Source organism: Penicillium hordei (genome assembly GCF_028827395.1).
Source record: "Penicillium hordei strain IBT 12815 chromosome Unknown utg000004l_segment0_segment0, whole genome shotgun sequence".
In the NCBI taxonomy this organism is placed as follows: Eukaryota; Fungi; Ascomycota; class Eurotiomycetes; order Eurotiales; family Aspergillaceae; genus Penicillium; species Penicillium hordei.
In genome coordinates, this window is record NW_026623145.1 from 1,399,561 (window position 1) to 1,416,197 (window position 16,637).

Below are 16,637 nucleotides of genomic sequence, written 5' to 3' on the forward strand. Positions count from 1 at the left end.
TTGATGTCCCCATTATAGAAATGTACATTGATGGAAATAGTGTTTTCGAATTTTGGGGTAGATTGTTCTACGTTTAGTCCTTGCTTGACTGGCAATAGATACTGGTACATTGGATTCTCCCAGCACCTGTATACTCACTCCAAATTGGCATTGGCCAATATCAGAGTATATTTGCTCATCCCGTGTCTTTCTCTATGTTTTTAACCTTCTTTTGTTGTCCCAACTCCTGGCACTGCGTTATATTGCTAGGCAGCTAGGCAACTCACGATTGAAGCGGAGATGGGGGCCGGAGTCCACACGGTCCTCCACTCGTATCAAATCAGTTCAGCTCGAAGACCGAAGACTCGGGCCACTTCTTGTTCGCCTTCTGGGCGTAAGCAGTCTTATCACTGCCCCACTTGTTCAGAATGTCCAAGGCAGTGACAGCCTCGTCGATGGTGATCTCGGAGGAATCGAGGGTAGCAAGCAGGTCTTGCTCGCACTGCGGCTTGGATTCAGGGTTCAAAAGTTGACGGCCAGACAGGCCAGCCTGCACGTGTACGACGCTGTCCTTGTTAGCCGATAGGTAAGACCCGTTCCACTCTTCGAGCTTCTGGGTCTTTGGGAGCAGCTTGTCAAATTCGGCATTGACAACCTCGGCAGCCTGCTCGGGAAGAGGCTCGGCAAGGCTCTCAAGAGACTTGCGGAAGCGAAGCAATTGAAGGTGGAGAGTAGGGTTGGAGGGATCGATGGAATGGGCGGCCACAAGGCACTTGACGGCAAGGAGGTGCTTGTCTATAATCGTATTAGCATGAGGGTCCCGTCTAAGGATCTACCAAATTAACTCACTTTGTCTGGAGTAAACTTCAAACCCGAGGCACTGGGCTTCGATGTTCTGGGGGCTGGACTCAAGCAACGGTGTCAAGAACTTCATGGCATCCTTCAGGGGATCCTGAGTCTGGACCAGGTTGTTGCCCAGGGGATCGTCATCCTCCTTCTTGGTCTCTCCATCAGCACTCTTGGCAGTAGCGGCGGCTGCTTTCCTTGCTGCACGCTTGTCGGACTCGATCTTTTCCAAGCGCTGCTGCTCCTTCTTCGCCTTCTTGAGAGCCTTCTTCCTCTGGTTCTCGTCGGTAGAATCGAGTCCATTAATTCCGCTGGGTATCGGTCCGTGCACGAGATCCGGCTGGTCATGAAGAATTAGATGGGCCTTGACGGCGCCGAGAGCCATTCTTGTGTAGAAGGGATGCTCGCGCAGACGGTCTTCCCAGCGTATCATGTCCACGTAGGCCCTGATCATTCCCTTACGGAGAGAGAACCCGTGGAAGTCGAATTGGTCCTCCTGCCATGTATCAAAGATGTTGGAAACCGAGTGGAAGCGCTTCAGGGCAAGACCAAGCTTCTTCTGTCGGAGGAACGCCTCGGCATCCTCAGTCAAGAACCAGGTGCATTGCATCTCGTGGAGATCACCCAATGTGCCACCGACAGTCTCGTTGCGAGTGAACTTGCTCATAAGTTCTAGACCCTTCTCGTTATCGTTGTTGCGGAGCACGTATTTGGCCGCCTTGGTGTTGATATGGCGATCCTTCTCATCTAGCAGACGAGCCTTCTCCATCTCTTCTGCTGCCTTCTCTGGGTTTCCGTAGTGCTTCCAGATCCGCGCCTTGGTCATCTGATATTCGACAGCCTTTGGTGACAATTCAATGGCCTTCTCGACATTTTCCATGGCCTTGGGGAGGTTGCGGCTGAGGTGGTAGTTGTAGTGTTGAGCCAGGAAGTAGTATGTGCATGACAGGAACTCGGTGTTGTCCCCGTTCGACTCCGCGGAGCCGTTCGCTGCCTTTTCAGATAGATATCCCTCCACCAATTCTTGTACCACGTCACGCTTGGCCGCGTCGACATAAAGCTGCTTGATGTTCACGAATAGTGAAGGAACACCCTTCTTCAGCATGCGCTGCAGATAGGCGTCAGCGGCCTGCTTGAAATCCTCTCCTCCTAGGAAATCGAGAGGAATGCGACGAGCAGCATCACAGCGGGGGTTCTTCTCCACCCACTCATCGTATAGAGCCTTCAATGCCTTGTGGTCGCTTTCGGGGATGGCCTTTGCCTTGATCAAGCCATTGTAGTAAATCGAGTTGTCTGGGTTGCGCTCCAGGAGAGCTGTATATGCGGCCACTGCGTCAGCCTTGCGGTCCAGTCGCAAAAGGTAATCCGCCTTCATCTCCATGACTGCGAGTACATCGGTGCATCGGTATCCAACAGCCTCGAGGTGCTCCAGAGCTCTTTCGAGGTTTCCAGTCTCCGCGATGATCGTGTTCTTGTACAAGGTGGCCTCTGAGTTCTCCATATCGGCGACATGTGGTATGGCACCCTTCAAGGTTTCCTCGTAGGTAGTTAGAACCTTCTCGGCCTCTGCCAAATCCCCGGCCAAGTGATGAGCGATCGCGAGCGCCGTCCAGTTCTGGCGGAAGCCCGGACGAGTTTGCAGCATCGCACTGCGGCTCTTAATGTATCCCTGGTAATCCCGCATCTGCATCTGCAGCAGTGCCAAATCACGCTGAATAGGTTGCGATTCGGGCTCGAGACGCAGAGCAAACCGGTATGCTTTGATTGCCTCCTCATAATTCTTCTCCTGGCGCAATAGCAACCCGTACACGTGCCATGTGATATGCGACTTCATATCATTCTGGAGTGCCTTCTTGGCGAGCGCAAAGGCGTCCTCCAATTGCCCAATCTGGCTCATATTCAGAGCCTTCATGGCTTGGGTATCGCCATGCTTGGGGTTTTTGCGAAGGACCTGGTCTGCTGTCTTGATGCCTGTGAAGTAAAACGTGGTTAGACGGGCCTAGGTGGTTCGAGGACACTTCAGAGGCCAACCTTTCTTATACTGCTTCATCTCAAAGTGGTGAACCACTTGACGAAACAAGGAATGGTCCTTGGTGCTCAATGTTTCCGGCATTGTGGGCGATGCTGACGTCGAAGGACCTGGCTTGTGCGAGTGAGGAATCGATGTGTGCGGGGGACGACTTCTCCGAGTCCGATCTTGGCAGAGTCAATGGGCCGATAAGATAGCACGCACCATCCAACTTCTTCAGTGAAGCATACTAGATTTTGGTTTTAGATTAGGCTGAAATACATAAATTTATTGACTCTTTACTTTTAGCTGGCATATGGTGTAAAATTGATATCTCGTGATGCACACGTGGTTTGTTATGTACATGTCATGCAACCTTTTAAGTGACTTAAGAGGACAGCCAAATACATTCTTTTTCTATATGTCGAACTTGAATAGATTGCTATTGCTGACTTGTACTCTAAAGTTTTTGAAATCGACTAGTCTATGGCACAAGCCACCTCTCTTAGGTAGTAAGTATCACCAGACTATATATATCGTATCATTCTCTCCCTTTCTATTCGAGACCAAAAACCAATCTACTCTACTGCAAGCAAGCAGGATGCAAAATAACAGAAGCGAGAATGTCAGGGCTGTTCAGATATGTACAATTTGGAGTGAGGAACTCCCCGAATTAAAGAGTTGAGTTGTATAGTGATCCTAGTGTACTGCGGCAAGCTCCTGCCAGATGAGTCTATTTCTGATGCAAATGGCGCCAGCTATTGAGAGCTTCTTCCCAAGTAGAAGATCCACTGCATTTTTCTGATACCATCCCCCACGTTCGAGCCCGAATGATCTCTTCAATAGTGCGCTCATTGCGGATTAGATTGGCCAATGACTCAGTCCGTGCTTCACGTGGAAAGAAGCGGGCAGAGTAAGGGTCCAGACGCTCATCAACTTCTCGTTCCCGGTCTCGGGCAGATTCTGTTTGCCGAAGAATCAAGTCGGGATCGTCAGGATCCGGACTCGTAGCCACACCAGCGCAGTAAGTGAGAACGTCTGATCTTGTTTGCCATGACGGGAATAACACATTATCCTTGAAGGTCTGGCAGGCTACGGCGTTGATCCGAGAGCTAGAGTCGGTTTGTCGCACCGATGTTGATGATGGGTCAAATCCTTTTTGGGCCGGTGTAATCAACGCGTTCAAGTTCTGTGTAATCGAGTCATCGATGGTAGATCTTGAGAGTCGAAGAAAGTCTGAACAAAAAGAGGAAAAGTCAATATAAGCTTGTATCAAGACGGCACATTCCAAACGAACCTCTAAACAGCCTCTCGTCAAAACAGAACCGAGGCGTCAGCGCCGGCGCAGCTGTCGATGAGGCCTGTGACATCCTCCCACGAATTTCTTCCCCGGATTCTCGACTCGATTTGACCCAAAACAACTCCAGTTTGTAATGAGGATGTGTATAGCGTTATTTATGGAGGTAGGTCGTCCAAAAGTGTTGTATAACGTACGTTGCGTTGGTAAGTGTGATATTGAAGCGTATTTCACTGAGACGCAGTATGATCTGTTGTGTGACAGTTGTTAGTATTATTCGTGGCAAGCGTGAGCTACCTTGGAAGCTCTCCGTGGACGACCGGCGTCATGCCGTAATCAGCCCCCAGCTCCGGGCCTGCTTTGGGACTAGCGCATTCAATTATCTGCACGTGACAGCGCGTATCCGCGTTTAGGAGAATCGCGTGCCTGCTTATGCCAGATCGTCTTTCGGAGAGAAGACACTTGTATATTCCCTCGAAGTCATTTATTGCATTTTTTTAACCATTGATACTGAAAATACCACACCAACATGCCTGAACTAGCAGAGGTCCACCGCATTGTGCATTTCATTCGTGAGCACCTGGTTGGGAAAACGCTGTCCAAAGTACAAGCACAACATGATGATATTATATTTGGCAAAGTTGGCACTAGTGCTGCCGAATTCGAAAAGCAAATGCAAGGGAAGAAGGTTGTGGGAACAGGCCAACAAGGGAAATATTTCTGGATCACAATGTCTTCACCACCACATGTTGTGATGCACTTCGGGATGGCTGGCTGGTTGAAGATCAAGGATGCTGATACATACTACTATCGAACCGACAAGCCTGCAGATCAGGAGTGGCCCCCTAAATATTGGAAGTTCTTGCTGGAGACAAGTGACGAGCCGAAAACAGAAGCTGCATTTGTGGATGCCCGCAGGCTTGGCCGCATTAGACTGGTGGATTGCCCCGCTGATGAAATCCGAAATCATACTCCGCTCAAGGAAAACGGGCCTGATCCAGTCACCGATAAAGACATTGTGAATGAAGCATGGTTGACAGAGAAGCTGGGAAAGAAGAAAGTGCCGATCAAGGCTCTTCTTCTGGACCAGGCGAATATTAGCGGGATCGGAAACTGGATGGGGTAGGTCTTTTCATCAAACAAAAACCATGAAATATACAGAAGCTAATTATTTCCAGTGATGAGATTCTCTATCATGCCAAGATACACCCAGAACAATACAGCAACACTTTGAATGATGATCAGATCAAGGCACTACACTCTGCCATTCATTATGTCTGCTCCACATCTATTGGTGTACTGGCAGATTCAGAGAAGTTTCCCGAGCACTGGCTTTTCAAGCACCGCTGGGGAAAGGGGAAAAAGAACCAATCCGCCTTCCTACCCAATGGTGATAAGATCACTTTCCTTACCGTTGGAGGTCGAACAAGTGCCGTTGTTCCAACTGTCCAGAAGAAGACTGGTCCGGTTGCCAAAGATGTTGATGAAGACGTTGCAAAATCCACACCAGCCAACTCAAAACGGAAACGTATGACCCTAAAGAAAGAAAGCGACTCCGAAGCGGAAGAAATGACACAGACAAAGAAGCGAGAAACCCCAAAACAAAAGAAACCCACTGTAAAGAGTGAGTACTTTGAAGAAGAGAAGCCAAAGCCCGCTGTTGTTGGCAGAAGACGATCTACCCGTACATCTAAGTGAGATGTATGTATATGGAACTGAGGTCCTAGCGACTGCATCTGAATGAATGGTTCTGCATTTTCTATCGGAATATCAACAGTCTCCTGGAATGAAATAGACTCTATTTAGTAAAACGCAGCATGATATGACAGACTACTCTCACCTGCGTGAGACTGATGCAGTATATATCGTTAGTAACTTGCAACGAATGGATTGGATAATCTAAGCCATATCGGAGGCAATATGAGTATATCTATGTAAATCATAAAAGTAGTCATTGATCTTTATCCTTTTACTCCCGTTGGTCTTGGGGAGGTACTTGTCTCACTGGTAGCTCGACCCTATCCTGAAGAAATTTCAAGATATCTTCAATCTCATCCTCCACGCGATACCAATGTCCCAACCCTTCATAGGCCTTCCAAGTCACATCCATCCCAAAACCGGCTGAAAGAACATGCGACATCTTTCTTCCAAGTTCCACCGAAACCTTTGGGTCTTCAGAGCCGTGGCCAATAAAAAGAGGTGTCTGGAGATGATGGAATCTTGGTTGTGGCTGCGAATCCTCTGTAGAATGATCGTCTGCTGAGATTATTGGAAGATCAAGAATATCCCGAACATGACTGATGGAGTGCTCAAGCAGTGAGGCTTCTTCCTCGTCGTCCGCAAAGGGGTCGAAATCATCATGCGAAGGGCTGCTTCTTTTGAACGGATCATCATCCAAGTCCAGTTCTGAGAAGGCATCTGCATCTGCGTCTGACTCTTCGTCACTGTTTGGCTGCTGCATATCTGCTTTCCCATCATCTGAGTCTGAGTCATCATCGGATTGAGATTCCTGGTCGTCTCTAACCGACGCAGGAAACTTGCCACATTGCAGAATTTCGTGCAACTGCTGCTCAAATGGCAGCCATCCACTCATCCCAACGAATGCTCCGATCGTGTTTATTTCAGTGGCGTTGGGCCAGCCACCTAACAGAGTGAAGACACCCGCAGCACAACCTTGACTCAGCCCCCATAAGACGATGTTTCGATGGCTGTCCGCACCCAAGATGCGAACCTCTTCGCCGATTAAGTCACGAATCAATTCAGCAGTCTCACATAGCCCTTCGACCTGTAAGTCTGTTCTCTCTCCGGGATCCTCAATGGAGTAGTTGTCAAACCACTGGCTGATATGCATCTTTTTGAACCTCGTTGCCCGCCGCTTACTTGCAGTCGGAAAGATGAATTTCACCGTGGGAAGCCGAGCTTGTAGGTTCGCAGAGGCAAGGAGCTCATAACCGAAGCGTTTAGCATTGCTGCCTCTTCCATGGAGCGAAATAATAGTGTGTGTATGCTCTTCACCCAGAGGTGGTATGACTAGAGGAGCGGGGTATGCATTTCGTGACATTTTGGTGGATTTGGGGGCGACAGAGGACAAAATGAGAAGATACGAAAGGGCAATTTCCGATAGTTATTTTCAAATGAATGCCAAGGACCAATTCGAAAGTTCTTTGTTGTTATTTTTGTTATTTTGGTAATACGGATAGGCATTCCATGCACAGCTATCGAATAGAAAACAAGACGTATGTAACAAAGCGTATAGATTAACCTATCTATCAATGACTATACTCACTTTAATACCAAGCAAGAGGCTTTATATCGCATAATTCTTACAGTAGACAGCCAAACATGGGTAAAAACTATATATATCAGCCCAATTATCAACGGTTAAACTCATGCCAATCCCGGACAATAGGCTTTATGTCGAATATTTCCATTTTCCGCTCATAAAGAGTGGTTGTCTGTCATTGTATGCGAAGGGATAACATCAGCGAAGAGACAGATATATAAAGCCTACAGGCGGTCCCAACCTGGAATATATCTGTCTCAAGTCTCATTCGAATCCTAACAAACCATCCTAACATCGAACAATCACAATCCCGCCCCCAGAAAAGGAAAAAGTTCGATTATTTTACACGACTAGGACTATCATTTCGTCAAACATGGCTGACTCATGGAACGTCTATGTTGCATTCTGTCAACGGAGAGGTAATGACCCTTTGCATTGGATGCTTTTGCTTGCTAACCCTGGGTCGCTGCGTTGTACATGGTATCACGTCGTTGGAGGTCCTACACAGAATCGTGACTACGAGCGCAAGATTCAGGCCGGGAAGAGAATGGACAGTTTCGGTATATCGAGAAGGCAATACGTGGGCTGTATTTCCGCAAGCGATATCAACAAGGTGAAATCAGCGGTAGTAGCAGTCCCTGTACAGAATTGTCAACGCTGGATGGTCGAAGTGCTTGCCGGGCTTGAGCGCAAATTCTTGATTCCTTTTGGCACCAGCGTTCATTATCATAGCCAGACTGAACCTTCCCTTGCTGGAGAAACCGGGGATGGCTGGTTCTTGCTTTCCTCAACTTGTCAAGAGGAACTGACTATTGAAGAACCTGGTAGCAACTAGATGCGACGGAACATTAGATGGTTGGAGTTGAGGACTTCCTGATAATTGGAAAATCTGAAGGTATGTTGCACATTCTCCTTGCGCTGATCTTTTTTTTTATACATATATGAGTATATCGCTTGTTGTTCTTTACATGTTTATTTGTTGCTCTCTTTTCCATCTCTACAACTTTGTGCTTTTATGCTCAGTTGTGGTCAAATTTTTATATGGATTCTACCGTCCACCGTTTGTTAACAATGTAATTTTATTCTCCGGCCAATCTCAAGTAATTTATAGAAAATGTAGACATAAATTCCTATCAACCACCTGGATAGTGCGGGTGGGCGAGGACAAGTACGAAGACGAGTAAGGCGAGGACCTATCTGCGTTCGAGGATAGTAATAGCGGCCCTGGTGGATTTATGCGAGGGTACTGCTTCATGGTACCAGTTGGTGAAAAGTGGCACGGAAAGACAGCGACACTGGTAGACGAAAATAATGGGTGAAAGTTATTGTAAGGGTAAGAATGGTTGAATTCACATAAAAGTAATGCCGGACGGAAGTACAATTCGAAAAAAACACCTGAAACCTATTGATTTGGTGTATCAAGGCAAAGAATCAGAAGATGTTTATGTATTGTCGAAGAACTGTGGGAAAACCTACATTATATATACACGCAACTTGATTCAAAAATTCCTATAACCATCCCCAAGCGTGAAAAGCTAACGAGAAATAAAATTGAGCTTTGAAAGACTCATCAAATGTTCATACCATCCAATTTCTTTTTGAAAATTTCAATATTTTTCTCCTTGGGGGCGTCTCTAACTGCAAAATAAATCCGCTCAAACCAACCCTTGAACTCTTTTTTCATGAGAACCTCGTACCAGCAGTCGGCCACCTCCTGAGTAGGATGGCGAAAGGCCCCACAACCAATGGCACCAAGGACCAAGCGGCGGTGATTGTTGTTTGCTGCCGTGCGTAGAATCAATTGCATCTTGGCTATCATGAGATATCGCTGTGCTATTTCCATGTACGTGGATTTGTCGGCGGTCAATTTAGGCTGGCTCCGTGCTGCCATGCTGATAACACTGACAGTGGGATTTAGGTGTAGTTGTTCGTCCCCCAACATGAAACTATACGCGTTGTCCAAGCTCTTTCGGAAAACGATCACATTGGGTGAATATAGGCACTCCAGATCGTCCATTGGGTAAAATCGGGTATGGAGAGTATCAATGAGTGTACTTCGGTAGCAAAGCTGCTCCTCCTGGGCTCGAGCACCATTGAGCCAGCCTCCACCGGGTTTGCCGGCATTGGCAAAGTTGAGAACACATACTGGCATGTGATCGGTGGTGCTGCCCGTATTTTGCATCTCGAGGGCATGGCCATATGTGTCTCCCGCCACGACCCTAACCACAGTGTCCACGTTTGGATACTCCACGGAATTAGGGTCCAGCACAGGAGAGGTCCATCTGTTCCCCATATAACCAAACCGAGTTCCCTCCAATTCTGTTCTGGACAAAATTTCCATCGTGGCTTGCTTTGTTGTTGTTATGACCTTCTTCATTGAAATGTATTCAGGCTTGTTGGCCCCCTTGCCCTTGTCCCTTTTTCCATGAATACTGGGGTGCTGCTTCTTAGCCATATCAGGCTTTTGGGCCGGATGTTTCTTTTTAAGTACATCAGGCTGACTTTCTGGTATAAGTGAAAATCCGGATACGGTTTCGGGTGGTGTGAGAAGGTCAGGGCTCTTTGCCTGACCATCAAGACCAGTCATTATTAAATCGCTAGACGCCTTGGAGATGCGGGAGTCGCTGGATCCAGAAGAGAATTTCTGAACAATGGTATCGATGAGTCCAGTGAGGCCACTACTGCTCTGACTGTTTCTGCTTGAGGAAGGTGATTGGTTTGCGAACTGGAAACCTGTGGATTCTGTGAACTGTGTCGACTGTGATGTCCTGGAGTTATCGGACTGGGCAGGCTGTTTCCTTTTAGGCATGGCTTTCTCTGTGTACAAGGTGATCGATATGTGAAAGAAACAGTAGAGAAGTTGCTAATTTGATGAGGATGAGGGTTCCAGGGGTTCTTTATGGCCCATATTTACTCGCCAATTGGCTAAAAGTAATCCATTAAAGTTCCTAAATAGTATGGATTGAAAGAATATGAGAATACAAAGACTCAAGACTCCAACAGTGCGAGTTGAAAGAAACATCAGATGGGTCACGTGCATACTTCCAATTCGACCAATCAGAGAAAGCGTAGCCCGCATCAGGGCGGTGAGCTTATCTCCGATCTCGCCACCATGACAAAGCGTGCAACGCCGTTGGCTTGTCGCCTTCTTGCAGAACTATTTTAATCATCCAAGGGTTCGATGTCTTTATTCTAATTATTCCTTGCAATCCAATAAGCCAAATTCAGCTCATTTCTTTCTCTTCATTCAGAACCGTTCAAAGCCAAAGCAGTACTCCGCCACAATGAGCGCGATCCTGTCAGCAGACGATCTGAATGATTTCATTTCGCCGGGGGTCGCGTGTATCAAACCAGTTGAAACCCTTCCATCGAAAGACACGAGGAATCAAGAAGTATGTCCACTTATTGGCCTCATTGGAACTATGTGGCATTTGAGTTTCTTTTACTAATTTTCTAATTATAGGACGCCTATGAAGTAACAACGGAAGACAAAGTCCAGCCCGAGAATCTACCCCCCGCACAGATTTCTTTGACAGACTGCCTCGCTTGCTCTGGCTGTGTTACATCTGCTGAAGCTGTGTTGATATCACTTCAGTCTCACGCCGAGGTCCTCAATACACTTGATGCGCATCCGGAGATTCCCTTGAAGCATCAGCATCATGGGGTCACAGTCAATAATACCGAAGATTCTGGAGAGGGTAAGATCTTTGTCGCGAGTGTCAGTCCGCAAGTCAGGGCCAGTCTGGCAACGATTTATGGAATTTCTGAGAAAGAAGCGGGGTACATGATCAACCAATTACTTAGTGGCCCGCAGGGCTTGCGGGGTGGGGGCAAACACGGCAATGGATTTACGTGGGTTGTCGACACCAATGCCATGAGAGAGGCTGTACTGGTACTCACTGCAGACGAGGTTTCGGACTCACTCAGCTCAGGTGAATCGTCAACAGCGAGCCAGTCGGATGACACTCTTCCCAAGCGGCCTATTTTATCCTCGGCATGTCCTGGATGGATCTGTTACGCTGAGAAGACTCACCCTTTTATACTTCCACATCTCTCTCGACTCAAGTCTCCGCAAGCTCTGTCGGGGACATTCCTCAAGACCGTTTTGAGCAAGTCTCTCGGGGTCCACCCTTCTCGGATTTGGCATTTGGCCGTCATGCCCTGCTTTGACAAGAAGCTAGAAGCTAGTCGGGAAGAACTCACAGATGTGTCGTGGCGACAGGGAGATTCCACGGACTCTGAAACGCAGCCCGTTCGCGACGTGGACTGTGTTATCACTGCCCGTGAGCTTCTGTCTCTAGCTTCGTCCCGAGGGTTCTCACTGCCAACCCTACCTTTGCAGCCTCTGCCTTCGTCTTTTACCCCACCCTTCCCCGAAAAAATCCTCGATTCATTTCTTTCCTTCAAGCGCTCTCGCGCGGAACAATCTCTTGCTACGGGTACCTCTGGAGGCTACCTACATCACGTTCTCATGACTTTCCAAGCTCGCAACCCGGGCAGCGAACTTGTGATCAACCGCGGACGCAATGTCGACGTCGTCGAATATGTGCTTATGTCTCAAGAAGGTCAAACCATTCTGAAAGCAGCTCGCTATTACGGTTTCCGAAATATCCAAAATCTTGTCCGGAAGCTCAAGCCCGCGCGTGTATCAAGGCTTCCCGGCGCAAAACCCGCCGCCAGACCCGCCGACAGACCCGCCGCAGGTCGGCGCCAGCCTATATCTCGTAACGCCGTTTCCACAAACAGCTCAGGGTCAGACTACGCCTACGTGGAGGTCATGGCCTGTCCTGGTGGGTGCACGAATGGCGGTGGCCAGATCCGAGTCGAGGACGCTAGGGAAGTCATTGGTTCTTCCCAAGGACAGGCACTAGACGCATCTATGAAACCATCGCCACATGAGCAGCGCGCGTGGCTTGCCCGCGTCGACGAGGCTTATTTCTCCATGGAATCTGAGTCTGAGTCTGAACTAGAGACTCGGTCTCAGCTGTCTCCATTGGCTGACAAGGAGGCTAAAATTCATGAACGCTTGCAGTCCTGGTCGGAATACATGGACATCCCCCTCTCTAAGCTCGTCTATACTACCTACCGCAAGGTAGAGAGTGATGTTGGCAAGGATCAAACACCTGCTAATGATACGAATCGGGTTGTGGAGCTTGCGGGGAAGATTGGTGGTGGCTGGTAATTCTTGTCTGCTTTGTTTCGTTGCTACAAGGTCCACCCTTGTGGTGGTATTCTTCGTGGCCTCTTTGCTTTGTTTGCATGGCGCAGGATCTGGGTTTTCTTGCATTTTTCTGGGGGATATACCATGTTTTCATTTTTGAAGTCACTGTCAACGATACATGAGGTGCTGATTTGTTTTAAGCTTGACATGATAAAATGCATAGAAAAAAGGGGTAGATACCTTCAGATACGATCAATGATATTAATCGAGCTATCAAAACACATGAATCAAGACCTCCTTTCTAAATTTCATTCAAAATCAGAGGACTTCCTGTACTTCAAGCCCTGGGGATTGCCTGCCTAGGTAGGTGGGGCCTGTATATGATGACTAATCTGTCATCTGCATGACTAAGCACCTAAAATCCCGCGCTCCAGAAAGAAAAAAGAATCGAGGTATCTCAGCCTACAAGCTAATTTCCACCTCACAACTCTCATCAGTCCACCGGTCACAATCAACTCGCACGCCGAATACCCAACTTACCAACACCTCACTCTCAACCCCAAAAGATGTCTCGCGAAACCTACCAGGTCCCCTCGATGGGCACCCAGAACAACTTCGACACCCAAGCCGGCGGTTTCGGCAACGCCATGGCTATCGACAGCCCCTCAGTCACCTACCTGTGCGGCGAGTGCTCTGCCCGTGTTCCCCTCAAGCGCGGCGACCAGATTCGCTGCAAGGACTGCGGTCACCGTGTGCTGTACAAGGAGCGTACCAAGCGGTAAGATTTTCTTTCCTAGACATTATCATGCGATATACGCGAGACATGGGCTAACTTTTTCGTTCTTGCGTCTCAATAGTATGGTCCAGTTCCAGGCTCGGTAGATGTTTCATGTACCCCAACAAAAATAGGGATGTTTGGAGATTGCGATGGCTCAAGCGGGATCGAAGGAATCGGCCTCAGATCCTTCGAAGTCTTGAATTTTTGACGAATTATGCATACAATGGCGCTTTGGGGTTGAATTACACAAACCAGGTTTTCTATGGTCTCAGTCTACAAGAACCAGATACGATGTTCTAGCCATGTCCTCTTAGTCCTAGTCCATATCTGGACCTGTGAGGATAGGCTTCAGCTCTTTTTCATTAGAAAGAACTATATGTTTTTGGTTTCAGAGAATTATAGGCATTGACTCATGGATTCGAAATCTCCACATAGTTATCTAACCGTACATGAAATTATGCATAACCCAACCCGAAAGCTTTTTAGGACCCAAAAAGGCTATAACAAACTAAATCCAACCCTACGAAAACTAGTCACAAAGATTCTACTTTAGAGCTGGTTAGTTACTTCAATGAATTGCTCCAAGTTCTTCAGAGACTGCCCGCTCTCGATTGCCCAGCGCGCGCGACGCACGCCTTCTTTCCAGCGACCACCGCCAGGGCCACGCTCGGTGATGACCTGACCATCATCGCCAGGTCCCATATTGCTGGTATCGGCCTCGCAAATGCCCGAGGTGACGAGTAGACCGGCCACATTCATGAGAACAAACTCCAAGATGGGGTCATCCCGTGGAAGCTCATTCCGAAGTATACTCATCAGCTTCGTTGCGTTTTGCTTGGGCGATTTACCTCCGCCAACATCACTAAGAGGGTGGCTAGAGAGCCCAAAGTCTGCTGCCTCGAGCTGGAAGGTGTCGACCTTGACAATGCTGCGGGGATTGTTGATATCATCCTCACTTGAGTCATCTGCATCATCTTCTGGTGCCTGGTATGCAGGGTTCGGGTACTCGGAGAGCCTCCAGCAGTTTGTCTTTCCAGCACAGCTGATTTCGTCCATGTCCTCGGCGCCACAAACAATCATGGCTTTCTTCGCTCCGCTTTGTCTAAAAGCCTCAGCAAATACTGGACCAAGGCTCTGGTATGCCACGCCAACTACGCGTGCTTCCAGGGCCCAATCAACGGGGTTTGCCAAGGGGCCCATTAAGTTGAAAATCGTTCGAAGGCCGAGACCCCTGCGGACAGGGTTGGAATGCATCATTCCCGGGTGGAAATTCGGGGCAAACAAGAATGAATAGTTGGTTTTTTCGTAGACCTTGGGTAAATTCTCAGCGGTGACGGCTGCGATCTTGGGTGGCAATGGCTGGATGGCATTGAGGACGTCTGCGGCCCCAGAGGTCGATGTTTGAGCGCGATTTCCATGTTTAGCTGTCATGAGAAGAGGAGATGCAACGATCGAGGAGGTCGTGGAAATATTAAAGGTCGAATGAGAATCTCCTCCGGTTCCAACAATATCACACTATACATCACGGCTTATCAATATGACTCAATAACAAAATAGAGGTGGTTATGCATACCAATCCACCTTCATAATTTCCTGCTTTCAGATTACGAGACTTCATAATCTTGATAAGTGGAGCTTTCTCAACTTGGCAAGCAGCGTCTCGCATGCATTCAGAGCATTTCGCAATCACATCTGGCTGCCTATCCTTGCCGGTTGAGTGGAGCAATGTGAGGAGGGCAGCGGTCTGAATATGGGATAACCGGTCCTCGAAGATTAGCGCAAAGGCAGAAGCAATCTCCTTTGCACTCACGGGGGGGAGATCTTGTGCGCTGACTCGAATGCCGGCAGCCGCGGGGTAGGCGAGTCGCTGGAGGAGCGGAGCAATCGAAATGGACTCAGACTGCTGAGAGGGAGAGGATATAGATGCCGCCATACTTGAAATCTTTGTAAGCGACAATATTTTCACAATAGCCCAGCAATCCCAATGAGGTTTCACAAGCTGAAAAAGATACCTGCAGTCGTAACAATCAAGTGACTCTTAAGAGAAACCGATATAAGCGGCAAAATAATTCACCGCCATCAGGACGCTTTACCCTTTTAGGACCCTAAAAATATCATTTCCATTTCCCGGGGGCTCGTCTTAACCTGCCTTGTCCTGTGTATATCGCCTTTTTTGAATTGTTTTGGGAATTGGTAAATTTACCACCTAAATCAATCATTCGCAATGCCTCCTCGTTTAAGAATTTCGTCGCTTCAACAAATCCCTCGATGCCAAAATGAACTCCGAATTATCAGGAACGCATCCAGCGCTGCGGCCCCGGCAGTCACGCCAGCTGCTTCAATTGAGCAGATGACACGCTCACCAGCTCCCGTATCACGATTTCCTCCTACTCAGCCACCTTCGCACCGCAATCCCGAATACCGCCGGTCGCAACTCCTACGGTCATACACCTCCCTTCTCCGCACATCTCCTCTCATCGTGCTCTTCCAACACAACAACCTCAAGTCCATGGAATGGGCCGCCATCCGACGAGAATTAACCATTGCCCTGCAAAAGGTGGACGAGAAGATTGCCGCCGAAGGCCGCACGGCGCCTGCCCTCGCTCCTTACATTAAGATCCAGACTATCCAGACCAGCATCTTCGAGGTGGCTCTGCGCATTGTCGAGTACTTCCGCCCCAGCGAGGCTTCCCTGGGTTCAGGAAAGCCCCCAAGTGCAATTGACCCCGTGACACAAACGTCCGCCGAGCTCCCTGCGATCTCCGGCTCGAAGGATGACCCGGCCTTGACACACGACTTGTCTCGCACCGCCCACGAGGCAGTGAAGAACATGAAGGGCATGCACGAGCTTTCTCCTCTGCTCATCGGCCCCGTTGCTGTTCTTTCCATCCCTACCGTCTCGCCTGAGCACATGAAGGCCGCACTGTCAATTCTCACCCCCAAGGAAGCCGGCTTCAAGGCCCCTACCCGCAAGGCAAACCCGGAATATCACGAGCCCATCGTTCAGAACGGTCTCCGCAAGATTAACTTGCTGGCTGCCCGTGTGGATAACCAGGTGTTTGACATCGATCAGACCAAGTGGGTCGGCAGCATCGAAGGTGGCATGGACGGTCTTCGCTCTCAGCTTGTCACCGCCTTGCAGAGCATGAGCTCCAGCGTTGCAACTACTCTGGAGGGAGCTGGCAAGAGCATTTACTTTACCTTGGAGAGCCGCCGGAGCGTTTTGGAAGAGGAGGAGAAGGGACCGGAGGGCGACAAGAGCGAATCGTCCTAATCTGGTCATGA

At 48.7% G+C, this 16,637-nt stretch overlaps 10 protein-coding genes across 10 annotated transcripts; 5 read left to right on the forward strand and 5 right to left on the reverse strand.

Annotated features, from left to right (window-relative positions):
• Positions 1-319: 319 nt before the first annotated feature.
• Positions 320-2,938, reverse strand: N7537_007805 (peptide alpha-N-acetyltransferase complex A subunit NAT1; the record flags this gene model as incomplete). Its single annotated transcript, XM_056898860.1, has 3 exons — positions 320-774; positions 829-2,796; positions 2,857-2,938. The coding sequence occupies 3 exons, from the start codon at positions 2,936-2,938 to the stop codon at positions 320-322; spliced, it is 2,505 nt and encodes an 834-aa protein (XP_056750936.1).
• Positions 2,939-3,566: 628 nt separating this feature from the next.
• Positions 3,567-4,203, reverse strand: N7537_007806 (MIX23 family protein; the record flags this gene model as incomplete). Its single annotated transcript, XM_056898861.1, has 2 exons — positions 3,567-4,069; positions 4,131-4,203. 2 exons carry the CDS (start codon positions 4,201-4,203, stop codon positions 3,567-3,569), a joined length of 576 nt encoding a protein of 191 aa, XP_056750937.1.
• Positions 4,204-4,659: 456 nt separating this feature from the next.
• Positions 4,660-5,828, forward strand: N7537_007807 (putative formamidopyrimidine-DNA glycosylase; the record flags this gene model as incomplete). The annotated part of the gene is made up of 2 exons (XM_056898862.1): positions 4,660-5,252; positions 5,309-5,828. The coding sequence occupies 2 exons, from the start codon at positions 4,660-4,662 to the stop codon at positions 5,826-5,828; spliced, it is 1,113 nt and encodes a 370-aa protein (XP_056750938.1).
• A 271-nt stretch (positions 5,829-6,099) lies between these two features.
• On the reverse strand, positions 6,100-7,191 carry N7537_007808 (alpha/beta hydrolase family protein; the record flags this gene model as incomplete). The annotated part of the gene is made up of 1 exon (XM_056898863.1): positions 6,100-7,191. One exon carries the CDS (start codon positions 7,189-7,191, stop codon positions 6,100-6,102), a length of 1,092 nt encoding a protein of 363 aa, XP_056750939.1.
• A 595-nt stretch (positions 7,192-7,786) lies between these two features.
• N7537_007809 (uncharacterized protein) lies at positions 7,787-8,248 on the forward strand (the record flags this gene model as incomplete). The annotated part of the gene is made up of 1 exon (XM_056898864.1): positions 7,787-8,248. One exon carries the CDS (start codon positions 7,787-7,789, stop codon positions 8,246-8,248), a length of 462 nt encoding a protein of 153 aa, XP_056750940.1.
• Positions 8,249-8,983: 735 nt separating this feature from the next.
• Positions 8,984-10,222, reverse strand: N7537_007810 (uncharacterized protein; the record flags this gene model as incomplete). The annotated part of the gene is made up of 1 exon (XM_056898865.1): positions 8,984-10,222. The coding sequence occupies one exon, from the start codon at positions 10,220-10,222 to the stop codon at positions 8,984-8,986; it is 1,239 nt and encodes a 412-aa protein (XP_056750941.1).
• A 469-nt stretch (positions 10,223-10,691) lies between these two features.
• nar1 (iron-sulfur cluster assembly protein NAR1) lies at positions 10,692-12,595 on the forward strand (the record flags this gene model as incomplete). Its single annotated transcript, XM_056898866.1, has 2 exons — positions 10,692-10,805; positions 10,877-12,595. The coding sequence occupies exons 1-2, from the start codon at positions 10,698-10,700 to the stop codon at positions 12,593-12,595; spliced, it is 1,827 nt and encodes a 608-aa protein (XP_056750942.1). The 5' UTR covers positions 10,692-10,697.
• Positions 12,596-13,140: 545 nt separating this feature from the next.
• Positions 13,141-13,456, forward strand: N7537_007812 (Rpo12/RPC10 RNA polymerase subunit family protein; the record flags this gene model as incomplete). The annotated part of the gene is made up of 2 exons (XM_056898867.1): positions 13,141-13,352; positions 13,432-13,456. 2 exons carry the CDS (start codon positions 13,141-13,143, stop codon positions 13,454-13,456), a joined length of 237 nt encoding a protein of 78 aa, XP_056750943.1.
• A 445-nt stretch (positions 13,457-13,901) lies between these two features.
• On the reverse strand, positions 13,902-15,285 carry N7537_007813 (anthranilate phosphoribosyltransferase; the record flags this gene model as incomplete). The annotated part of the gene is made up of 2 exons (XM_056898868.1): positions 13,902-14,867; positions 14,926-15,285. 2 exons carry the CDS (start codon positions 15,283-15,285, stop codon positions 13,902-13,904), a joined length of 1,326 nt encoding a protein of 441 aa, XP_056750944.1.
• A 291-nt stretch (positions 15,286-15,576) lies between these two features.
• On the forward strand, positions 15,577-16,626 carry N7537_007814 (mitochondrial 54S ribosomal protein uL10m; the record flags this gene model as incomplete). The annotated part of the gene is made up of 1 exon (XM_056898869.1): positions 15,577-16,626. The coding sequence occupies one exon, from the start codon at positions 15,577-15,579 to the stop codon at positions 16,624-16,626; it is 1,050 nt and encodes a 349-aa protein (XP_056750945.1).
• Between the last annotated feature and the right edge of the window lie 11 nt (positions 16,627-16,637).